This window comes from Nansenia antarctica (genome assembly GCF_963989245.1).
Source record: "Nansenia antarctica genome assembly, chromosome: 5".
NCBI lineage: Eukaryota > Metazoa > Chordata > Actinopteri > Argentiniformes > Microstomatidae > Nansenia > Nansenia antarctica.
This window is the reverse complement of record NC_137690.1, coordinates 70,201,990-70,223,586: the sequence shown is the minus strand read 5'-3', so window position 1 is coordinate 70,223,586 and position 21,597 is coordinate 70,201,990. Positions and strand designations below refer to the sequence as shown.

General features: G+C 48.5%; 3 protein-coding genes across 3 annotated transcripts in view; all 3 read right to left on the bottom strand.

The window, feature by feature from the left end:
- The window catches only part of appa (amyloid beta (A4) precursor protein a), a 33,369-nt gene extending 29,230 nt beyond the window's left edge, over window positions 1-4,139 (bottom strand). Inside the window, exon 1 of the mRNA XM_080530987.1 lies at window positions 4,016-4,139. Within this exon, the coding sequence (XP_080387113.1) occupies window positions 4,016-4,084 (69 nt within the window). The 5' untranslated portion in view covers window positions 4,085-4,139. The remainder of the gene's footprint in view (window positions 1-4,015) is intronic.
- A 2,586-nt stretch (window positions 4,140-6,725) lies between these two features.
- On the bottom strand, window positions 6,726-10,588 carry cyyr1 (cysteine/tyrosine-rich 1; the record flags this gene model as incomplete). Its single annotated transcript, XM_080531904.1, has 4 exons — window positions 6,726-6,883; window positions 7,209-7,369; window positions 8,047-8,146; window positions 10,507-10,588. 4 exons carry the CDS (start codon window positions 10,586-10,588, stop codon window positions 6,726-6,728), a joined length of 501 nt encoding a protein of 166 aa, XP_080388030.1.
- Window positions 10,589-14,540: 3,952 nt separating this feature from the next.
- adamts1 (ADAM metallopeptidase with thrombospondin type 1 motif, 1) lies at window positions 14,541-19,825 on the bottom strand (the record flags this gene model as incomplete). The annotated part of the gene is made up of 8 exons (XM_080532547.1): window positions 14,541-15,276; window positions 15,595-15,770; window positions 16,034-16,212; window positions 16,436-16,622; window positions 16,798-17,255; window positions 17,418-17,550; window positions 17,864-18,204; window positions 19,156-19,825. The coding sequence occupies 8 exons, from the start codon at window positions 19,823-19,825 to the stop codon at window positions 14,541-14,543; spliced, it is 2,880 nt and encodes a 959-aa protein (XP_080388673.1).
- Between the last annotated feature and the right edge of the window lie 1,772 nt (window positions 19,826-21,597).

Sequence of the window (21,597 nt, the reverse complement as noted above, 5' to 3'; positions counted from 1 at the left end):
GTTTGTGTGTGTGTGTGTGTGTGTGTGTGTAGGTGTGTGTAGGTCTAGTCTGTGTGTGTGTGTGTCGGTCTAGTCTGTGTGTAAGTGCGTGTGTGTGTGTGTGTGTTTGTGTAGGTCTAGTATGTGTGTGTGTGTGTGTGTAGGTCTAGTCTGTGTGTGTGTGGGTGTGTGTGTGTGTGTAGGTCTAGTCTGTGTGTGTGTGTAGGTCTAGTCTGTGTGTGTGTGTGTGTGTGTGTGTGTGTGTGTGTGTGTAGGTCTAGTCTGTGTGTGCGGGTGTGTGTGTGTGTGTGTGTGTGTGTAGGTCTAGTCTGTGTGTAAGTGCGTGTGTGTGTGTGTGTAGGTCTAGTCTGTGTGTGCGGGTGTGTGTGTGTGTAGGTCTAGTCTGTGTGGGTGGGTGGGTGGGTGGGTGTGTGTGTGGGTCTAGTCTGTGTGTAAGTGCGTGCGTGTGTGTCAGAGACATATGTGAGTGCGTGCGTGTGTGTCAGAGACATATTTCCGTCAGACCGGCGGTGATGCACGCGTGTCCATGTGACGCCCAGACCGACCGACCGCAGCGAGCGGAGCCGCCGTCGCCCGTCACATCCCCGTGCGTCACATGGCATCAGAGAGCTGGCAGCCCGCTTCCTCTCCGCTGCTCCCTCTGATGTGAAGGCACGTCTGCGCTCGCACCGGCAGGCAGCGCCTAGCTAACGAGCCTCGCCGAAATCACAACAACAGCTTAATTACTGCTCCGCTGGGATGGGCCGGAACTCTTTTGTCCGTAGTTCCGTCGTCGTCGTAGAAACATACAGAAGCACGTTCTCAGGTCATGTGTAGGCATGATTGAAGGTCATAACACGCTCGCCCCCGCCTCCCCCCCCTCTCCCGAAGGACACATGATCCGCCGACCGCCGTGCTTTTCGCAAGAGCTCTCACCATGTCCGTGACACATGGGATTAAGCCGTGACATCCTGTGTATACAGTACAGCGGCGGGCGGCGGGGTCGTTGCCGTGCAGCTGACACACCGGGGGAACATCATCTGCACGTAGAGCGGATTGATCCTCGTTAGGCGAGGGACGGACGGTGGGAAGCGGTTGCTCTCGTTTCGCGGTCGAGCCTGTGGCAATGCCGTTAAGTGCCTGTGTGAAGTGTGAAGTGAACGTGGCTCTCTCTCTACACACCTACTGGGTCGTCTTTTACCGCTTAGCAGCACCGGGTGGTTTAGCTCTCCGTGCTATCTGCCGAGGGGGGGCCAGGTTACAGCAGCGCACAAAGCGGGCCTTTCACCGCAGTGGTATGTTTTCACTGAGATCAGCTCCCCCCCCCCCCCCCCCGGATGCCTACCATTCCATTAAAGGGGATGTGACCTTTCCAGACAAACACTTAAAGGGGGGATAACAGTGGTGGGGACGAGAGAGAGACAGACAGAGAGAGAGACAGACAGACAGACAGAGAGAGAGAGAGAGAGAGAGAGAGAGAGAGAGAGAGAGAGAGAGAGAGAGAGAGAGAGAGAGAGAGAGAGACAGAGAGACAGAGAGAGAGAGACGGGGAGGACAAGAACGACAACAAACCACGACAACGCCAAAAAAAATGCTACATGAGAAGCTATAAAAAGGGCCGGCATGCATTCCTGTCTGGTAGGCAGAAAGGAGAGGCACAAAGACAAAAAACATGAAAGGACTCAAAATGGAGGAGAGCAACTGACAGGAGGAACAGAGACAACCACGACAGGGACACGCAGCAACCCTGCTTACCTGGGTTATTACCAGGGGTAAAGCAGCAGCAGCAACCTGTGAGGTGGGGCTAAATTGTGGGGGGGCTAAAGCAACCGGCGCTTTATTAAAGGGAAGGAGGGACTGCAGTATGAGCAGTGGAGGATGCCAAACGGATACAACGGGTGAACAACAGGCATAATGTGCAATGACGGGGTGTTGTGGGGGGTGGGGAGGTGGGGGGAGGCTGTTGCCTTGGGCTGAATGATTGCAGTGCATTGACAGAGTGCCTCCATTGGTCCCCTAACCAATTTCCCAAGGATGGGGAAACACACAAAGACTGGAATCCGTCTCCCACGCTTGACAATAAAAAGCCTGCTGGAAGTAGCCTAGAGGACGGTCTGCTGGGATCTGTAGAGAGCAGAGCACAAGGGGTCAATTCACCCCCAAGTATCTAAATAAAGCTTCGACGTATGACGCATGTATGGTGCATAATTGATTCTCAACATCGAGCTAATGAACATAATCTCTGCTTTTTGTCATTGACAATGCATTGGTTAGTTTGTAAAGACCCCCACTTACGTAGTCACTCTGTTGAGAACCACATATCGGTACCTTTACCTGTATAATTACAGTATCAGCCTACATGAATGCACTGTATCCTCCTGCATTCAACAACAATAAATCAGTAATCAATAAAAATAAAATAAAATAAGTTATGGCGTATAGGGCGTCAAAGCTTCCTGTAGGCTAGACAGCAAAGGAACAAAGGAATGTAACAGAAAACTGTGAGTAATGGCTGTTGTTCGGATTATCGACCTGTTACAAAGTAGCACCCGTATCAAATGTATCCTGCTACCTGCTACGGCAACGTTTGTTACAAGGGGCTGCGTTCGTCAATTCGCTGTGGAGACCCGATCAGCACTCGCGGAATGCCTCCGTTCCAATCAAACGCCTCGGTCCCTTTATGACGTCGAACCCAGTGTGCGCCCCGGCGCCCTCAGAACGAATTGACGAACGCTTCCCAAGGACACACACACACACACACACACACACACACCGCAGTTCCCACAGACCCGTGAATGTTGCATCTGGGCCGCAATGATGACTGCGTATCTCTCGTTTGTCTTCTCTGTAAAGACTGTGTGTCTGAATGTGGTTCACAGAGGACCGTTGTTGTTGTGTTTAGAACTACAAGGCCACACAATACCGACATGGAACAGACAGACAGTGCCTGAAAGATGGGATGTCAAGCGGTAATGCAACACATCCCAACATCCCAAATCCAAACATGTCCATTGATCTTCTATCTATCTCTCAAATATTTCAGAGGGTATTTTTTCAGGGTATTTATCGGTCTGGTATAGTCTAAATCATATGAGAGGGAAACAGGTAAGACAGTTAAATCTATGTGACTATTGAAAAGGGAACACATTGTGTCCCTGTGTGTCCGAGCCTGTGTGGATGGAATGCTGCAGTGCCTCACAGCCGCCATCTTACATTCTGCTCTCTTTATCCTCATGAAACATGTTGACGAGGGGGGGGGTCATTGCTATATTATTCTCTAATTCAATTCAAAGGCGCAACTATATGTTTGGGGTGTCGCCTACGCAGTTAGACCTGTCCCGTTTTACAATCAAGTTATTAAGAGGAAAGGGTATAAATAGATTTTTTTTATTTTCAAACACGCCCACCACCTCAAATATAGCCTGGAGGCATCAAAAAAGGGACTACACAAGTTGTTGAAATAACAAACAAAAAAAACACTCTTTCAACTGGTCATAACATTTGGTTATTTATAAACATCACGCAGTCAACATCGGTAGGAGATGAAAGCAAATGGAATAACTCTGACTAAGCTGTAAATCACGTTCGTTTTAAAGCCTACGAATTAATCAGTCATCTTTTGGGATGACCGATCCATCTTCCTCTCTATTCCAAAACTAACATAACGATGTATATAGCCTATAAACATGTCTTTTGGAAACAAAATTACGCATAGTTTGGCTACAAACTACGCAAGCAATGACGAACATGGAGTGACAACGCACCGGACGAACGAGAACACAATTTTCCACGGGGTTTAACCTCCTAGAAAATATAACATTCTAGATCCATCGTTTTAGTCTGAAGAAGTTGATCATGATATATTCAGACGTGTAGGCTAAAATGCACAGCCCTTCATGCGTAATAAGCCCCTGTTGGGTTCGGCATTTTCCGAATAGCCTCGATACTCTCTGTACTCTCTCTCTCCCTCCGCAAGAGCCACGGGAGAGAAGAGGAATAGCATGGTGAGCACATTGCCATTTTCCCATTTTCTTACCTCCACAGCTAGTGCCGAGGTCACCACCGCCACCACTACCAACAGCATCAAAGCCATACGGTCCCCCATGCCGTACTAGTGTCACAACGCGTCCTATGTGCGGTGCGTCTGGGGTTGATTATCCGTCCGGTGTGTGTTTGTGTCCTGGGCTGGTCTGTGTGTGTGTCTGTGCGCTGCTGACTAGTTGATGGAGAATGATACCGAGGCTGCACAGCTGCTGGGGCGGTGGATCACCTGACCGGGGTGGGTGGGGGTAGGGGAGGGGGGGGGGGGTCTCTCTCTCTGTATTCTCTCTCTCTCTCTCTCTCTCTCTCTCTCTCTCTCTCTCTCTCTGTGTGTGTCTCTCTCTCTCTGTGTGTGTGTCTCTTCTCTCTCTCTCTCTCTCTCTCTCTCTCTCTCTCTCTCTCTCTCTCTGTGTGTGTGTGTGTGTGTGTGTGTGTGTGTCTCTCTGTGTGTGTGTGTGTGTGTGTGTCTCTCTCTCTCTCTCTCTCTCTCTCTCTCTCTCTCTCTCTCTCTCTCTCTCTCTCTCTCCTCTCACACACTCTCTCTCTCTCTCTCTGTGTCTCTCTCTCTCTCTCTCTCACACACACACACACACACACACACACATGCACACACACAAAAGTATTCAAAAGTATCAGCATCTGGTTGAGCTGTGTGCCACGTTCTGGATTGTCTGGCCATCTCTGAACTAGTCTGGCCATCCCGCCGCTCGACCACATCCACATAGACACATTTGTCAGGTTGGCAACCACCCCTAGTTTGTAGGCAATAGAAGAGAATTTGACAGAGAGACCTAACCAGAAGGTAATCACATGGCAAACCTGTGTGTCATGCACTATGAAATGCCATGAAATAGGTTACTGGTGAGCTGTGTGCCACGTTCTGGATTGTCTGGCCATCTCTGAACTAGTCTGGCCATCCCGCCGCTCGACCACATCCACATAGACACATTTGTCAGGTTGGCAACCACCCCTAGTTTGTAGGCAATAGAAGAGAATTTGACAGAGAGACCTAACCAGAAGGTAATCACATGGCAAACCTGTGTGTCATGCACTATGAAATGCCATGAAATAGGTTACCAAATTGTCCAATTTGGCTGGTTTTCCTTTATGTTACCATTGATAGGTGAAAAGTTAAGGTGAAATCTTATAGGCTTTTCTATTCCAATGTCAATACCGTAATTGTAATGACCACTCTTACTTACTTAAATAATTATAATGTAATCCTTTACACCACCTTAATAAACGATAACTAGATACCTTTGTTGAACCGTCCGTTCAATTACATGTTGAATTTAGAACATACTGCTGCTGGCCAAGTTCATTCGATGAAATTAGATTTTTAAAGGGAAGACATCTTTGGCAGAAATCTACGTAAACAAATCTTATTTCAGCTCTGCTTCCATGGGAACTGTGAAGCCATGTGAGGCGTGCCAATAACAAGCCAGCCAACAATTGTCACTAAGTAAGTAATTACTGGCTCCAAAAATATTAGTTGTAATCTTAGATGTAGGCTTAGAACAAGTATCTTCTGGAATTTCAAACATCAGGCAAGCGAGCGTCCTAATCATTGGCATAAATGATAGGACAGGGGTAATATATATTCCCTTGGCTGACAAATCCCGAGCTTGTCTGCAGAAATCAGATCATATCAATAGCAGGAGATCTGAAGCAACAAGAAAATTGCTTTTTTCAATAATAGGTCTGATTCGCCTCGCAATTTCCAATTCCGACTGCAGCATATTGAGTATGAACAGGACCTCTGAGCTTCCTGCAAAAGCTTATTTCTGCTTGAATGTGGGACACAATTGACCCAGACATGATCCTCTCTGAGCTGGACAATTTGTACTACTGTTGGAGAGCAAAAACAACTCACAAATACCCTTTCTCTCTCTCTCTCACACACACACACACACACACACACACACACACACTATTTCATCTATTAATCTACCCGTGTCTGATAAGAGTCTTCCTGTTAATAAGAATGCAGATTGCACCTTCTGAATATCGATTACAAAACACATACATATTGCAAAACGATGATTCACTCACTCACTTCACATTAACTTAACTTTAATCCTGCACACATCCATGGTAACATCATACAGAGCAACAACATTAAAGATATGGACTTAATACAATTGACAAATTGTTATGAACCCATGACTCATTCCCCCAGAACAGGTCTGGACCCGTTTGTTTTTTGTTTTTTTCCACTGTGCACAGACTGATTACCTCCCTCTCTTTACCATGCTTCCTCTACGGTAAAAATCAATACTATCACACACTCCAATAAACAAGAGAAGGGAAGAGCCCAGGCTTGAAGAAAGCATATCTTACAGGCATCTCTCTCTGAGAGAACATTACCTAGTTCACACAAAACGTGAGATTAGTAGTAGCTATGCCCCTCGTGCCATGTTCAGATGGTTTTCTTCACCCCCCCTCCCCCCACCCCACCCCCCAAAAAAGAAGAAATGCTCATCAGTTGGTCTGATCCACCCTTCCAAAAGGACATGGTCATAGATAGTGGTCTTTCCCACATCTCCACCCCTTAGTCACTCCACACACAGAGGGTCAACAGATGGCAGTGAGTGAGTGCAGTCTCATCTTTTCTCGCGGAAGAACACTGTTCAGTACGTATAATCCGTTATCCGTCTCTCGAGCCTCTCAGGAAAGGTCGAGTAGCCACGTCGGGAAAAAATTCTTCATCGGACCTTCGCAGAATGTCTGAGTGGCTCGCTGCATCCTGGGTAGGGAGGGGGAGGGGAGTAGCTGGCCGAGCTGGGCGGTGTTGGGGTGTACGGTGGGGGCCGCAGGGCCGAGGGGTACATCTCATAGTCATAGCTGTAGGGTGGTGGGGGTCCTGGGAGAGGAGGAGAGATGAAACACAGAGAGAGAGAGACGTTGTTTTTATATCGTTGTTTTTCAGTTGTTGGATGGTTTTACAGTTGTTGTTGATGATGATGATGATTAAGTCTTTAAAAAAAAAAAACACCAAACAGACTTAAGTCGTGACATTACAGCAGTTTTAATGAGGCCAGAGAGACTGAGTGATGAGAGAATTTGTACTCAGCAGACGGCCTTGTTTGAGGTGGTCTTGAGTAGAGAAGCAGCGCCCTCTAGTGGCTGAATCACTGAACAGCAAGTGAACGGTTGGGATGGGAGAGAGCAGTGGTAACGGTGTTTACCTGGGTAGCCCTGCGTCACAGTGTTGATGTAGGAGGTGCTGAACACGCCCACTCGCGCACCTCTCCCGTTCTTCACGCACATGCACACACACAGAAAGAAGGCCGCAACCGCACCCATCAGAAACACAACACCGAACACAATCCCAGAGATCGCTGTGCCCCTGCAACACACACACACACACACACACACACACACACACACACACACACACACACACACGTGTTAAGCGGGCACCCCAGGGGTGAGGAAAAAAGGTGTGACCCACGGCTTTTAACAGACACCTGGCCAAACATGTCTGTACCATTGAGACGCCCTAAAACATCTGACAACGAGACTCAGTCGTGTGTGTGTGTGAGAGAGAGAGAGAGAGAGAGAGAGAGAGAGAGAGAGAGAGGATGCCCTCAAATCAATTTTGACAGCTAGGGAAAGCTGGGAACTGCTTTAGGCCGAACGTAAATTAACGTAATTATTTAAATAAAAATTTGCCCAAAATGTGGTAGAGTAAACTCTCTCTAACAGGCTGGTAGGGACAGAAAGAGTGTGAGGAGGGGACAGCTGTCTTGGGTCAAAGGTCATCTCAGAGGGTCCATAAACAACAGGACAGAGCAGGTGGTGGGTGGGTTGGTTAGAGAGAGAGAGAGAGAGAGAGAGGGGGGGGGTGTGTGTGTGTGTGTATATGTATGTGTGTATGTGTGTATATACGTATGTGTGTGTGTGTACCTGTTGTCAGTGTAGTCAGTCTTGGCCCTGTGTGTGTGTGTGTGTGTGTAAACAGTGTGTGTTTAAACAGTGTGTGTGTGTGTGTGTGTGTGTGTGTGTGTGTGTGTGCATACTTACGAGAGAACATCCCCTACATAGGCGTAGTAGGAGCAGCAGAAGGGGGGCGTGCCGTCGCAGCAGTACTCCACACATCCATCACACTGGGCCTCGCTGCTTCCTGCAGACACACACACACATCCTGCTGTTGGAAGGGCGGCGGTTTGGAATCACGCTCACATGATGATTACCTTGCTTGAGGTCTGGATACTTGTGTAAGGCGTAAGTGTTGCGGTGTGTGTGCAGAAAGACCAGTGTTTGAAACCAAAGGGTCACACTGACTATGACAATGGAAGCAAGAGAGAGGAGTTAGACAATGCTGTCGACAAACATCCAAATTTGGAACGGATGAAAGCATGATACGCCGATTCACCAGAAGATCCCTGCTATCTACGATCTTTTGTGTTTTTTCTTATCTTCATGTTATAAGTCATGCACCGAACACACCAAGTCAATTTCCTGTATGTGCAAATAATATACTTGGCAGTAAAAATCAGTACATCCGGGGATTGAACTAGCAACCTTAGGGTAACTGGCTAGCCTCCCTAACCTCAAAGCCAATAACATTATTACGTGGGTATGTGTGGTGAGGTGTCTTGAGGGGCTGTATAAAAAGACATGTACAGTAAAACCTACAAATTAGTGCCTTATTTGTTCACTAAAATAAAGTATTACATTTTCGCATCAGTTATTATCAGTACAAAATGCAAAATGGCTTTTTTTGTCTTCAGTGTTCATAGCACATTCAGCCTTTTGGAATATGTAAATGTCAGTCTAATTGAGGCTTTTAAAGAGTCACCTTAGAGTGCTTTTGAGCTTCTGTGCTTTTGTTTATTTCATAAACAACCAAAAATAGAATACAGTTCACCCCTTCTAAGTAAACCCGATAAACCCAAAAACGCGCCAACGACAGAGCAGGTAATCGTCAACGTTAATTTCAATAGTTCAACAGCATACAGTAGCCTATCTGCCTGCTTGAGATCACGTTGCAGACGCCAGGCCCAGGCATTGCATAGCTTACATGACAAGAGTCAACTACATACTGTGAGGGTATAAAACTGAACCCATACACACAGAACACATTTAGGCTATCATTTGAGGCTTCAGTATCCACTACAAAGGCCTGCAGCCATAGACTTTACAGTTTACAGTTAGCTGACTAAACCTTGCTGTTCTCCTTGTACTAGTCTGAACACGCAACGGCCTCTTTCTGAAGTGTGTCCCGTTGGGCGCCATGGTTCTCACTGTGGTTTGGTAGCCTTGGTGGGACCTGGGAAGGGTGGGGGGGGAGTATGAGTGCAACAAAGATAATGGTGTGGAGTGACGAAGGTCACAGCTCCAGCCTAGAATGGAGAATGCTGGTAGATTTGCTGGTAGAATGCTGGTAGAATGGTAGAATGGTAGAATGGTAGAATGGTAGAATGATAGAATGCTGGTAGAATGGTAGAATGGTAGAATGGTAGAATGGTAGAATGATAGAATGCTGGTAGAATGGTAGAATGGTAGAATGTTGGTAGAATGGTAGAATGGTAGAATGATAGAATGCTGGTAGAATGGTAGAATGGTAGAATGGTAGAATGCTGGTAGAATGCTGGTAGATTTGGACAGTATGGAGGCGTGAGCACTTAAAATAAGAAAATAGACTCTCTTCATGCTCTGTGTGTGTGTGTGTGTGTGTGTGTGTGTGTGTGTGTGTGCCCTCAACCCCCACATCCCAGACACTGCATCAAATACTGTGTTTGTGTGTGTCAGGGATGACAACCCAGAAAAGATCAACCTGTGGTAATTATAGCCCATGTAGACATAATACAAATAACTGAATGAGTGTGACAACTTCAACGGGTAGTAGTCTGGCACTATGGGTGGTCCAGGGAGGTGTAGCCCCTCACCTCCTGGTCTTGTTCCCCTACACGCCGGGGGACAATGGCACTATTATAGTTCTACATCAACCTTCAGAGCCAAGCCATGGCTACCCACAATCTCCAATTTACAGGGACAGGGTGTTGACGATTCAATATTGGGTTCTTTTTTTGCAAATGATGTAAATAATGTAAACATAATTTATGATTTTAAGTGAGTCATATTATGTGTAGTCCAATAAAGGTATAGGCTACTCATGGTGGGATAGTAGGCTACATTTCCCCCCTTTAACTCTAAAACTTTATCTTACTTCGCCTAATCCAATTAAGTATCCCCTGAAATTACACACCAATTTTCTAAGTATTGTGGAAATATCAGTTCCACCGGAGTCGACTTCCCTCCGTGGCATGATCGGAGCCTTGAATTATTGAGACGTCGGCGAGTTGGATCACAATGGATCATGCAATATGAGTTCACTACTGTGAGAATAAAATAGGCTACCTACCTCTCTCTGTGATCATTTTCATATCAGGCTTAATTATTATGAATGATTTCCAACAGAACAGTGACGGCAAACATGAGGACAGTAAAGGGATATATGATCAAATAAGAACATGTTACCGGTGAACAGACAGAGTAGCAGCGTGTCCCTCAGTAGTTTCCATCCCGCCGCCTGGGTGACTTTCCTCTCCAGAGTTTCCATACCGAGTTCAGACGTTATCTCACTGGGATCCAGGCGCCGATCGCCCTGATGTCCATCGATATGGCCCAACAAAGGAGCCCGATCAGTCCGATCGCTCTCTCCGATCGTCCCGAAATACTTCTTCCCTAATCGTGATCTGTCCAAATTCTATTGTGTTGTCCCAAAAGTTTTACCCTTATAAGAAGAAAGTTGGGCTATAGCCCATCGACGTCGGGAATAGGCTCCGTTATATATAGAGATATGGCAACTGTTAACTTTTTTTTTTCCCCCATCCAAAAAAGTATGCAGTTCCACGTGTAGTTGATCTCGGAAAGTGTTTCATTTACTCCCTCGCTGTTTTTCCTCGCTTCCCTTTTTTTTTAGTCTCCTCCCGAAAGCAGCTTCCCCTCCCCCGCGGCCTGACTGTGTTGACTGTGGTGGGAGCAGCAGGGATGGATCTGATCTACTGCCAGGATCACACTCATCATCTCCCCAACAAGAACACCAACGCCCCCACTATCACGACCACAGCTTCTACCCTAGGGCCATTCAGGCCCTGAACACAGCAAAGACCTAGGTTCTAGGCCCTGGACAATCTAGACAATTTGATGGCAGCTACTAGATTGTAATCAAGTGCAACACTGAAACACAACTGTGAACATTTCAAACCTGCAAACTGCGACACTTTAAATGAATATGCAATAACACTATGTGCAATATGACAACCCTCGGGTACATAAGGTTCAGAGATAGGAAATGTTAGAATAGGTATAGCATAGCATAGAGTACAGCACAGTGTTTTATTTGTATAGTATAGTATAGTGGATAGTGTACATAGCCTTTATTTATGTAAACCAGCTCTTTTTTTCCCTAGCACCAGGGGAGCCCCCCCTCCCAAATTTCGTTGTTTGGTACCTGTACTATATCAATGACAATAAAGACCATTCATTCATTCAGATGAAAGAGAAGAGACACATAGGGCCTATTACCCAGTGTGAGGATACAGCGACCTCACGATCATTCTGATTTAAATTAGAATGCTACATTTGACATCAGAACAATACTTTTGTCTGTGTTTTGTGTTTTCAGTGTTTTCAGTATTTTTCTCAGTGTTTTGAAACCTGAATCTAGGATATTTATTTTTAATCGCCATATTCATACAAGAGCACGAATTATACGATATCTTGAGAGGAAAAGGAACAGAGAGGGGGAGAAATTGTCTTCATATCAGAAAATATTCGTAATTCATAAAGCTCTCGGTGAAGCTTTTAGTTCTTTGAGTTGAGTCTACTTTTGAAATATAAGTAAACTTATACCAACTAAACATACAGTATATAATACCTACTTTAAAAACCATGGGCTACCATCATAAACCCTTATTGGGCAACAACACTTTTTTTTTCTCTCTCTCTCTTTTTTTTCTTTTTTTTTTTACAGAAATGCCACCCACGGTATGATAATCGATTTCATAATTGCCTTCAGATGTTAGGCAGGGAATTCAGGACGGTTTGTGTTGGTAGGATTTATTTGCCTTTCACCTCAGGGCTGGAACATATGAGCGTAACTAAACTGAAGTCAAACTATCAACATTACTATAATTGTATTCCATAAAAATCTCAATAAATAAAATGAGCATTCTCCATTGGCATCGTCACAAAACGCAGTGCCTCTTTGTGTAGTAGGGCATTTTGAGTAAATTAAATACATCTGTTTAGGCCTCAATGTGGTCATGTTTTATTAATGTAATTTCAAAGTAAATTTAAGTGGTTGACAATTCCATTCATCCCCTTGTGTCTCAAACATTACACTGTCAAGTTAGTCGTTTAACTATGTATCATCTTTGGGAGTATAGTGGGGGCAGGCCTAGGGGATAGTGAGTTGGACTGGTGATCAGAAGGTTCCTTGAGTAAGGCACTTAGCCCTAAGTTACACCAGGGAAACTGTCCTTGTCATCTCTAATTGTAAGTCGCTTTGGATAAAAGCATCTGCTAAATGGTTAAAATGTAAAATGTAGACTTCACTGAGTTCTACAAAACAGCTACGTTTGAAGGAAGACACAATACTCTTTTCCCTAGGCTTGGCCAGCTGTTGTTTACACAATCTGCTGACACATTATGCTGTTACTTCTGGTTGTTACCTAAATTACAGTGATGGTAGGAATCTTCTTCATCCACCCATAATTAGAGGGTAATGACTTCCTCTGTGTCCAAGGGTCGAGCCAGCGGGGGCCTGGGAAACACTGCCACCACGTGATTAAAATGTGCACTACACTCACATTACAAAGCACATTGTGTAGATGGTGAGCAGGGGGAGGCTAGGAGAGGTAGAAATTGGAGAACGGGCTCATTGTAATGCATGGAATGGACCGTCCTGGTTCTCCCCAGGCGTAGATATATGATTTTATATACAGACTTTACGTAGTTTATTATACATAGATGAATTTATTACAGCCATATTTCTGTGTGTGTTTGTGTGTGTGTGCACACATTATGTAAATTGTTTTAGTACCAAGACACCACACAGGAAACAGCAGTGCACAGGTCAACGTGATACTTTATTCATAAACCTAGGACCATATATATATAATACTGTATAAATACTCTATATACTCTACTTCCTTCTGTTATTTCAATAATAATAACAACAAATAAAAATACAATAATAATAAAAAGCCACAAGATTATATTTAACAGGCTGTACAAAAATAAATAATGTTTGTATATTCTGTACAAAAAAACCCTCATTATTAAAACGTACCTTCCCAGAAGGCAGGAGAGACTTACTTATGAAGTAGTAGCAGGAGAGAAGTCCCTCACTATATCTCCACACACTCGCAAACACACACACACACGCACACACACGCACACACACACACACGCACACACACACACACACACGCACACACACACGCGCACACACACACGCGCACACACACACACACACACACACACACACACACACACACACTTGCTCACACACCTCTTTGGTCTCTTTATTCCCTCATTGGGGTGTAGTATAGGTGGGGGACTGAAATGGCTTTTGAGATTACATGTGTCCTGTGTCCTCGATGCATTGGTGACCAAAAGAGAACTATGGAAATGTTTGAGTAGCAGCACAAACCAATGCAGGCAGGCATGGCAGATGGACAACGACGTCATCGATGAGGTTTTAGCTCTGATGAAAAGGCTTAGGATGAAAAAAAAAAAGAGAAGAAAACGGATGGATTGGGGGAACGCGGGATCGATAACGATTCCGGAACATCCTTTTGTTTCCGCCCCTTTCAAACAGGAAGGGGAACGCTCACTGAGGCATTAAGTGGAATGTGTTGCAGTTAGACCGTTCATTACGTTACGAAACATCCTCACCCCCCCCCCCCCCCCCCCCCCCCCGAGGTACCCAACTCTACAGTTATACCTCTGCTATATCCCACCCCCTGGATGTCTGTCCAGTCCAGCTAGGACAGACGAACACACATACACATACACATACATATACACACACGCACACACACACACACACACACACACACACACACACACACAGGAACACAAGCATGACAATGGCACCTAAAGCAGCATGCTTTTCGAGAGAGAAATGTCTATTCATTCTTCCCTGGAGGATGGGGGTGGGGGGGGTGGGTGGGGGGGCACAGTGTGCCAGCGTTGTGCCCCCAGGCCGGGGGGGGGTTGGCAGCTGCGCCCAGTCTGTCTGTGTTGTTGTTTCTAGGTGGGCAGTGCCAGGGGGGCAGCAGCACCTTCACACTGAGAGACGATTTGGTCCGCAGTCGGTGGCGTCAGTCTGTCACCGTGGACCCGTCGGACCCGTATAACACCTGCAGCACTCTGCTTAGGACGTAAACATTCTCATGTCAGATTAACAGTCTTTAGATTGTCCTCTTGGAACAAGCAGGCAAAGGGGACGAAGAGGGGATGGGGGGTTGGGTGGGTTGGGAATGTTTTAAACAACACCCCCCCTAGCAGACACCCTGGTTGCACAAGTCCAGTAGGGGTCGTGGCCTGTTCTTGGGGTCGCAGCTCTCGTGGGCGAGCGTACGCCCGTCGTGACCCAAGCAGCGCAGCGGGCGCTTGCGGAACCCCCGGCCGCAGCTTTTGGAGCACGTCGACCACTCCCCCAGCAGCCAGGACGGGCAGGGGTGCGGGGCGCAGGGGCGAGACCCCGGCGGCCTGAGCTCTTCCGGGCACTCCCTGGACGGCCGCCCCTGGGGGTCCAGGCACAGCACCTCCCGCTGCTGCGCGCCCCCGCCGCAACTCTGCGAGCACGGCCCCCACTCCCTCAGGGTCCACTCGGCGCCGCCCAGCTCCCGGATGGCGTTGATGGACGGCCTGCGTCCCCCCCCGTTGGTCGGTGTCGAGGAGGCCGGCCGCGGGGCGAAGTAGCTGTATTTGACGCGGGGGCGAGGGGAGTCGCCCACGGAGAGGACCTGGATGGTGAGGGCCTCGGGCAGCGGGGAGAAGCTGCGCAGGCGCTCCAGGGATGCGGAGGAGCCGCTGTAGCGAATCAGGCCGCCGCGCATGGCGATGTCCGTCTCCAGCGTGGTCAGCTTGTAGTCGCCGTTCAGCAGGTAGGAGCCGTCCTGGCGACGCACCGCCAGGTAGCTGTTGTCGTGGCGGCCGCCGCCGGGGGCGCGCTGCTTCACGTCCAGGTGGGTGGAGCCCGCGGGGATGGTGACAACGTCCTGGTAACCGGGCCTGAGAGGAAGGAGACAGAGAAACGCCAGGGTCAGACCAAGCCAGGCGAGAAGCAGCGATCATACTTTAATTAGAGTATTCGACTGGGTTAGATAGAGACGCCGGTTGAGAAGTGACAATTGAGAAGTGACAGTTGAGAAGTGACAGTTGAGAAGTGACAGTGACAGTTGGCAGTTATTTAGTAGAGAGTCAATCGATGTAAATCCTCAGTTTAATAGGATTTTGAGTTGAAGTCGAGTCGAAAAATGGGTCAAGCCGGTTTAGAGAAAACAGGATAATGTTAGGGGGGGTAATGTTCTAATGTTCTAATGTTCTCACCTTGCGCGGTCCAGTGATCCAGACACCTTCTTGCAGGTGGAGCCATCGCCTCCGCACACGCCGCACTTATCGAAGCGTCGGTTGGAGCCGATGAAGCGGTCACAGCCAGCCTTGACACACTGGCCCTGCACGCACAACGAGGTGGAGTCTGGGCTGCACGGTGTGCCGTCAGCCACCTGGGGGCAGCAGAGAGACAGAGAGAGTCGGTTACACCTCTAAAATGGCTCAACGCCCTCGGGGCTTGTTGTACTACAAGTTCAAGACCCCTTCTTCACACAGGTCTACACAGGCAGGGTGGAGGAAAAACCCCCCACTCCAATACAAACTGTGAGAGGATTCCATTCCATTCCATACATTCCATTCCATTTGTTTATTGTCTATAGTGATGTAGACTAGTTACTGAGCTACGTAATGTAAACAGAAGGTGGTATTGGCTCACCTTGGGTTTCAGGATGAAATAGTAACCAGTGCCCTTGGCCCGGCACACCAACTTGCAGCGGTCTTTGGGCGAGACGCCAGCGTATTTGGGCACCCACTCCACGCCATCTCCGGAGCCGAACGACACTGCGGAGGAGATGTCGTTGTGGGCCAGACACTGCTCCTCACGAAACGAAAGGCCTGCACAGAGAGAGAGAGAGAGCAACGGAGAGTGAGACAGAGGTTTGAGGTTCACTACTAGCTCAACTTTCGCCTTGGATGTTTCATGTACAGTAGATCCTGCGGTATAGCAAAACAATATTTTATATTGTGTAATTTATAGAAGTATGTGCACGATATCCAGGGATAAATGGATGTGATCGAAAATAAATGGATGTGATCGATTCTTGGTCTTTTGTCTTACCGTTGTTGTCTGGGCAGGCCTCTGTGTTGCAGGAACGGTACTGGATCCTCTTTCCCTCGCAGTACTTGCCCCCATTTTTGGGCAGGGGGTTATCACAGTCTCTGAAGGAGTACTGCACCCCTCCCCCGCAGGTCCGGGAGCAGTCCCCCCACGGCCCCCACACGCCCCAGGCCCCGTCCAATGGCGTCTGCAACAGGAGAGGACACGACCGTGAGTCACACGCACACACACCTACCGACCCGCCACCACACTCACATCGTCCTACATAACATAACAATCCCGAACCTAGCGTCTATGCTCGACAACAGCGTTGATAAACAAAACACTGTAGTGTAGTAGTACATCAAAGTCGGGGGACCCACCTGGTGACGCGCGGCCTGGCTCTTGGTCAGACACTGGCCCGCCAGGCAGAAGCTGTCGTATCCGCACGACGTGCCGTCGGCCCAGGGGAAGTTCTTGGTCTGGCAGACCAGCAGGCCGTTGGTGGTGGTGACGGTGCACCACAGGGCGGCGCAGGTGGTGCTCAGGTCCGGGCAGTGCTGCGACTCGTCCCCGAAGGTCAGGCGGCACTGGCGGTCGGCGTCGTACACGGTGCCAGGCAGGGTCTGGGGCAGCGCCTGGGCCTTGTGGGGCTTGTCCAGCAGACACTGGCCGTGGCCGTTGTCCAGGAAGGAGGTGATCATGAGGGCGGAGCAGGGCGACCAGGGCTGAAGCTGGTCCAGGTTGGACAGGGTGGAGGCCATCATGTGAGAGGCCCACTGCTCCCCGTTGACGCCGGCGCACTGCTTGGCATCGTCGTGGGGCATGTTGAACACGTGGCCTAGAGGAGGAGAGGAGCGAGGGAGCGAGGGAGGGAGAGAGATGCTAGGTTAGCGGGACTGACATGTGAACAGAAGAGCGGGGTGTTGCGTGTGTTGAATGAATCGTGTGTTTTTGTATCAGATAATGATGTTTTGTTGTTTCACGAGGACGGTAATCTTACCCAGTTCATGCGCCACGGTGAACGCCGCCTGCAAGCCGTCGTCCTCGACGATGGAGCAGCTCCTGTCCGGGTCACACACCGTGCCGACGTCCGCCATGCCCAGCGTGTCACAGGAGTGGGCCCCACACAGGTCCTAGAGAGAGAAGAGAAACCCGTCAAACACACTGCTGAGAGGTGGCCCTCTGCAAAAGAGGTTTCCAACCTCGCAGTCTTTTTTTTTTACATACTTTACAGACAAACAAAGCCCTCCCTCCCAATGACTCAACGATGAAACTGTCGACCCCGATATCACTGTCGATACATTCCCATTCAAATGTGTACTGTACTGTGCGTCGTATTCAGTTAAGAAAGCCCATGCCGGCGGCTCTGTACTAAGCAGTGTGAGTGGTCGACCAGTGGAGGAGATGGAGGAGTCGATGTTTTTACGTAGATTAACCCTGACGTACCGTTTTGGTGAAGAGCACGGCCGTGTCGTAGTGCTCCGGGTGCCGGTCGCTGGGCGGGTTGTGTTGCCGCTGCCACTGGCAGAAGTTCCTGAGGGTGAGTGCGGCGTTGGCGGACACCTGGGGGCCGTGCTCCTCCTCGTACACCACCAGGAGCTTCACCACGGCCAGGCTGATGGAGTTGTGGATGGTGTGGTGGCGGTAGAGGCGCGAGGCCACCGCCATGATGGTCAGCAGGTAGGGCTTGAGGCCGGCCCCGTGGAACTCGGCCATGGACTGGTCGGCCACCAGCATGATCTCCACGAAGCGAGGGGTGGACACGAAACGTTTGGACCTGTGGTGACCTGGATGGAGGGAGGGGATGAAGGAAAGAAGAAGGAGGTCAGACAGGTCATCTCACCTGATTATTGGCTTTCTCGAATATTCTTCCCTGGTTTTAGAGTGATTAGTCGGGGCTGTCTCCAAGGAGGAGAGACATATGCAATTTGTAGGTGAAATGTGAGGTTGTCTTGAGCTTGTTGTGAATGATATTGGATGCCCTATATCCCAGAATGTGTGTCAGAATGTTTGAATGTGTCTTTTTCGGGAGGGAGAAGAATGGAGCCTCTGACTAAAAACGAGCTTGAGCTCTCCGGATGTGCCTGGAGCTGCTCGCGCTGCCAGTGACTCAGCGTCACACCACCAGCGCCCCTCCTCCAAAAGACTACATTCCTAAATTGACCTTCTCTGGGGGGAAATTATGTGAGAAGGGGGGAAAAAAAATCCTTCCTGGGAAAATGTCTGACGGTGCTGGCCTGCGCAACGAGCAGTACCAGGAGGCGAGTTTACACGTCTCACCAACCGCGGGCCCCGTACCTCCCTCCCTCGGTTACCCCCCCCCCCCTCCCTTTTTGTGAGCCTACATGTACCTCCCCTCCTCCTCCTTTTGCCTGCGTATGCTGTCAGTGCTGCTGAGCCCAATCCCCATTAACCCTAGCTGTGCACAGTGCACCGATGCGCTCACACGGCCACACAAATAGCCGGTGAAAATACTAACTTGTAACTCTTACCATTGATCTTAGTCTTAATTAATCTGTTCTCAGTTACATTTAATAGTTAATAGAAATATCTATTTTGGACAGTAGCCTAGTGGTTGGGGGCAGTTTGGAAAACAAAATTAAGTTCCCCCTTCTCCAAGAATTGGAGCCTCAGTCAGGACACGGCTGGTATTATGTCCAAGTACTCCACACATGATATAGGCTACACAATAATCATGTGAAATGTGTTTTTTCGATGTGCCAAATGTTAATACATACCATTCTGATCTGAGTTAGTGGTTCCACGGTTCACTTCTTTTTTCTCCTGGTTCTCTGGCACCCTGTCCTCGTCCTCGTTGACGCCGCATTTCGAGCTGCCCTCCTCTGCGAAAGACCCCCGACCTCTCCGACGGATGGTGTGGAGATCCTCTTCCCTGGGCAGCGCGTCGCTGGTGTTCTGGGGCTGGATGAAGTACTCTTCACCTTTCAGATAGAATCCGCCTTTGAGTCCGTGGCACAGGTTGAGCGCAGCGGCAGAGCGCTCCTCCCCGTTGACGGTGCCCGAAAAGAAGCACCGAGCTTCGGACCCTCCGCTGTCAGACTCCTGCTGCGCCTCCGAGGGCTCCGGGGTGCCCACTACATGGAACACAAACCCCGGTGCCAGGAAGGTATGGTCCGGCTCCAGCTCCAAAACCATGCGTGCACCAAATACGTCCAACTGATAGACCCGCTTCTCAGCCTCCTTTTCTCGCTCCTCCACAGAGAGTGTCCGCCACTGCTCAGGTTCGCTTTCTGGCCGTAGTGAGTGGAGTCTGACCGGTACCACGGTGCTCTCCTCCCATGCGCCGTGTCTGACCGGTACCACGGGGCTCTCCTCCCGTGCGCCGTGCGCCGCGCTCAGGCACAGAGCGGTGATCAAACCCAACGAAACGCGCAAGAACGACATCATGTCCCTGTCAAATCCTGACATATCCTTAAAAACTGAAAGAGAGATTCTGCTGCGTGGAAGCAGAAAGCAGTAAGCAGTAAAATCCGTATAAGTGCTTTCCACTCTAGTTCACTCAGTCCTGGAATTAAAAAATCTCCACAAAGTATAAGCCCCGAAAATAAGGCTAAAAATTAAACGAATCCAGTGCAAAAACCGTTTAATGTTCTTTGATTTCCCTTATTCTGAACCTAAATTTCAAAATTATAATATCAGCAGTAAATAAATTCCAACTCTTCGGAGCGTTGGTGACTCTTTCTGCCTCTGCTGAAAACGCAACAGCTGTTTGTGAATTTCTATGTGACTTACGGGGCAGTTTTTTTTTTCCTGCTACCGTCAAGTCTCTGCTCTGCTGTTGCCTTTGACTTGGACAGATTACGGCTCGCTATATATCCCCCTGCTCGGGTCGGGACCACCCCTTTCCTGGAGACCCTTTGATCTAAGAGAGGCGAAATCTCGTGCGCAACTAAAGGCAGCAGCGAACTGGAGACTTGCCATAATAATCAATCATTGTGGAGTGTCCAAGGATTCTTTTTTTTTTTGCTAAGTAGGCGGGACTAGCCCTCTCCCACATACCCCCATCCTCTTAATATATTATACTACTCTTATAACCTACTATAACTGTCCTATAACTGTACTCTGAAGGACTTTTCTGTGCTTAGTTGAGTAGTACTACGTATCAACATGTTGCATGTGAATTCTACAATATTACGCAGCATGGCAGGGACTATTTGTGGGCTATGTAATGGTGTCTGTGAGAGTGGAGTAGGGGGGTGGCAGGCCAGACATGGCAACCATCGCACCCGGTCTCGGGCAGCCGTCCGCATCTTGGTCGTGCCAAGAGGGCTGTGCGCCGTGGCGGGTTTCCGTGGCTCTGTGCTGCGCTGGGCCGGTGAGTTCTTAAGGTGGAATAGCGCTTTACGCGTCGCCCTTCCCTACACAGAGGAGTGAGGCCAGGGCCCCCTCTCCTTGGGCTGAGTCTCCTTCCCCCGCCAGCCCGATCCTCATCCCCAAACACACACGGTACAACAACCGCATCACTGGAGGGATCCGACTTCGGCAAGGCTAAAAAGTGTGGAACTTTCCAAGATGAAATTATCCACGGATTCCTCGCCCCCTCCCCGTGACCTAATCACATTATTTCCGAACTAATAACAGATATATCACGCTTGAATTAATGGCATGACACACCAATAGGAAATATTAAACTCAACATGCTTATATGGTAGTAGGCTTATCTATTCCACCAGATGATAGACAAGTGGTAGGCCTATCTAAGGCCTACCTAATCAAGGACCCCAATTGAAATAAGCCAGTGGCTTTCTTGGGTTTTTATCCTGTTAGTTGACCTTGTATGTAATATGTACTTTCATGTACCTACTTCTGCAAATCTTCTAATAAAGTTTTCAATCAATTCAATCAATCAATCAATCAATCTGCTGCTCAGGAACGAAATAATGAGAGGTTGTAGGTGTGTATGTCCCCCAGGGGTCGGCATGGAAGTCAATGGTCAACATGAGGATCAGAAAGATCTGGAAGAACTCTGAGCGCCACCAAGAACCATGAACTTTAACACAAGTTCTCCTCTCCTCGTCATCAAAACGCCAATTAACCATTTCATATAGGTCAATAGGCGATTAAAAAATTATGGATTATGAAATCCAGCCTATGTTTACACATCAGATGGACGTCATAACGACTTTCTCATAATATTACCAGGAGTGAAATTGTGATGG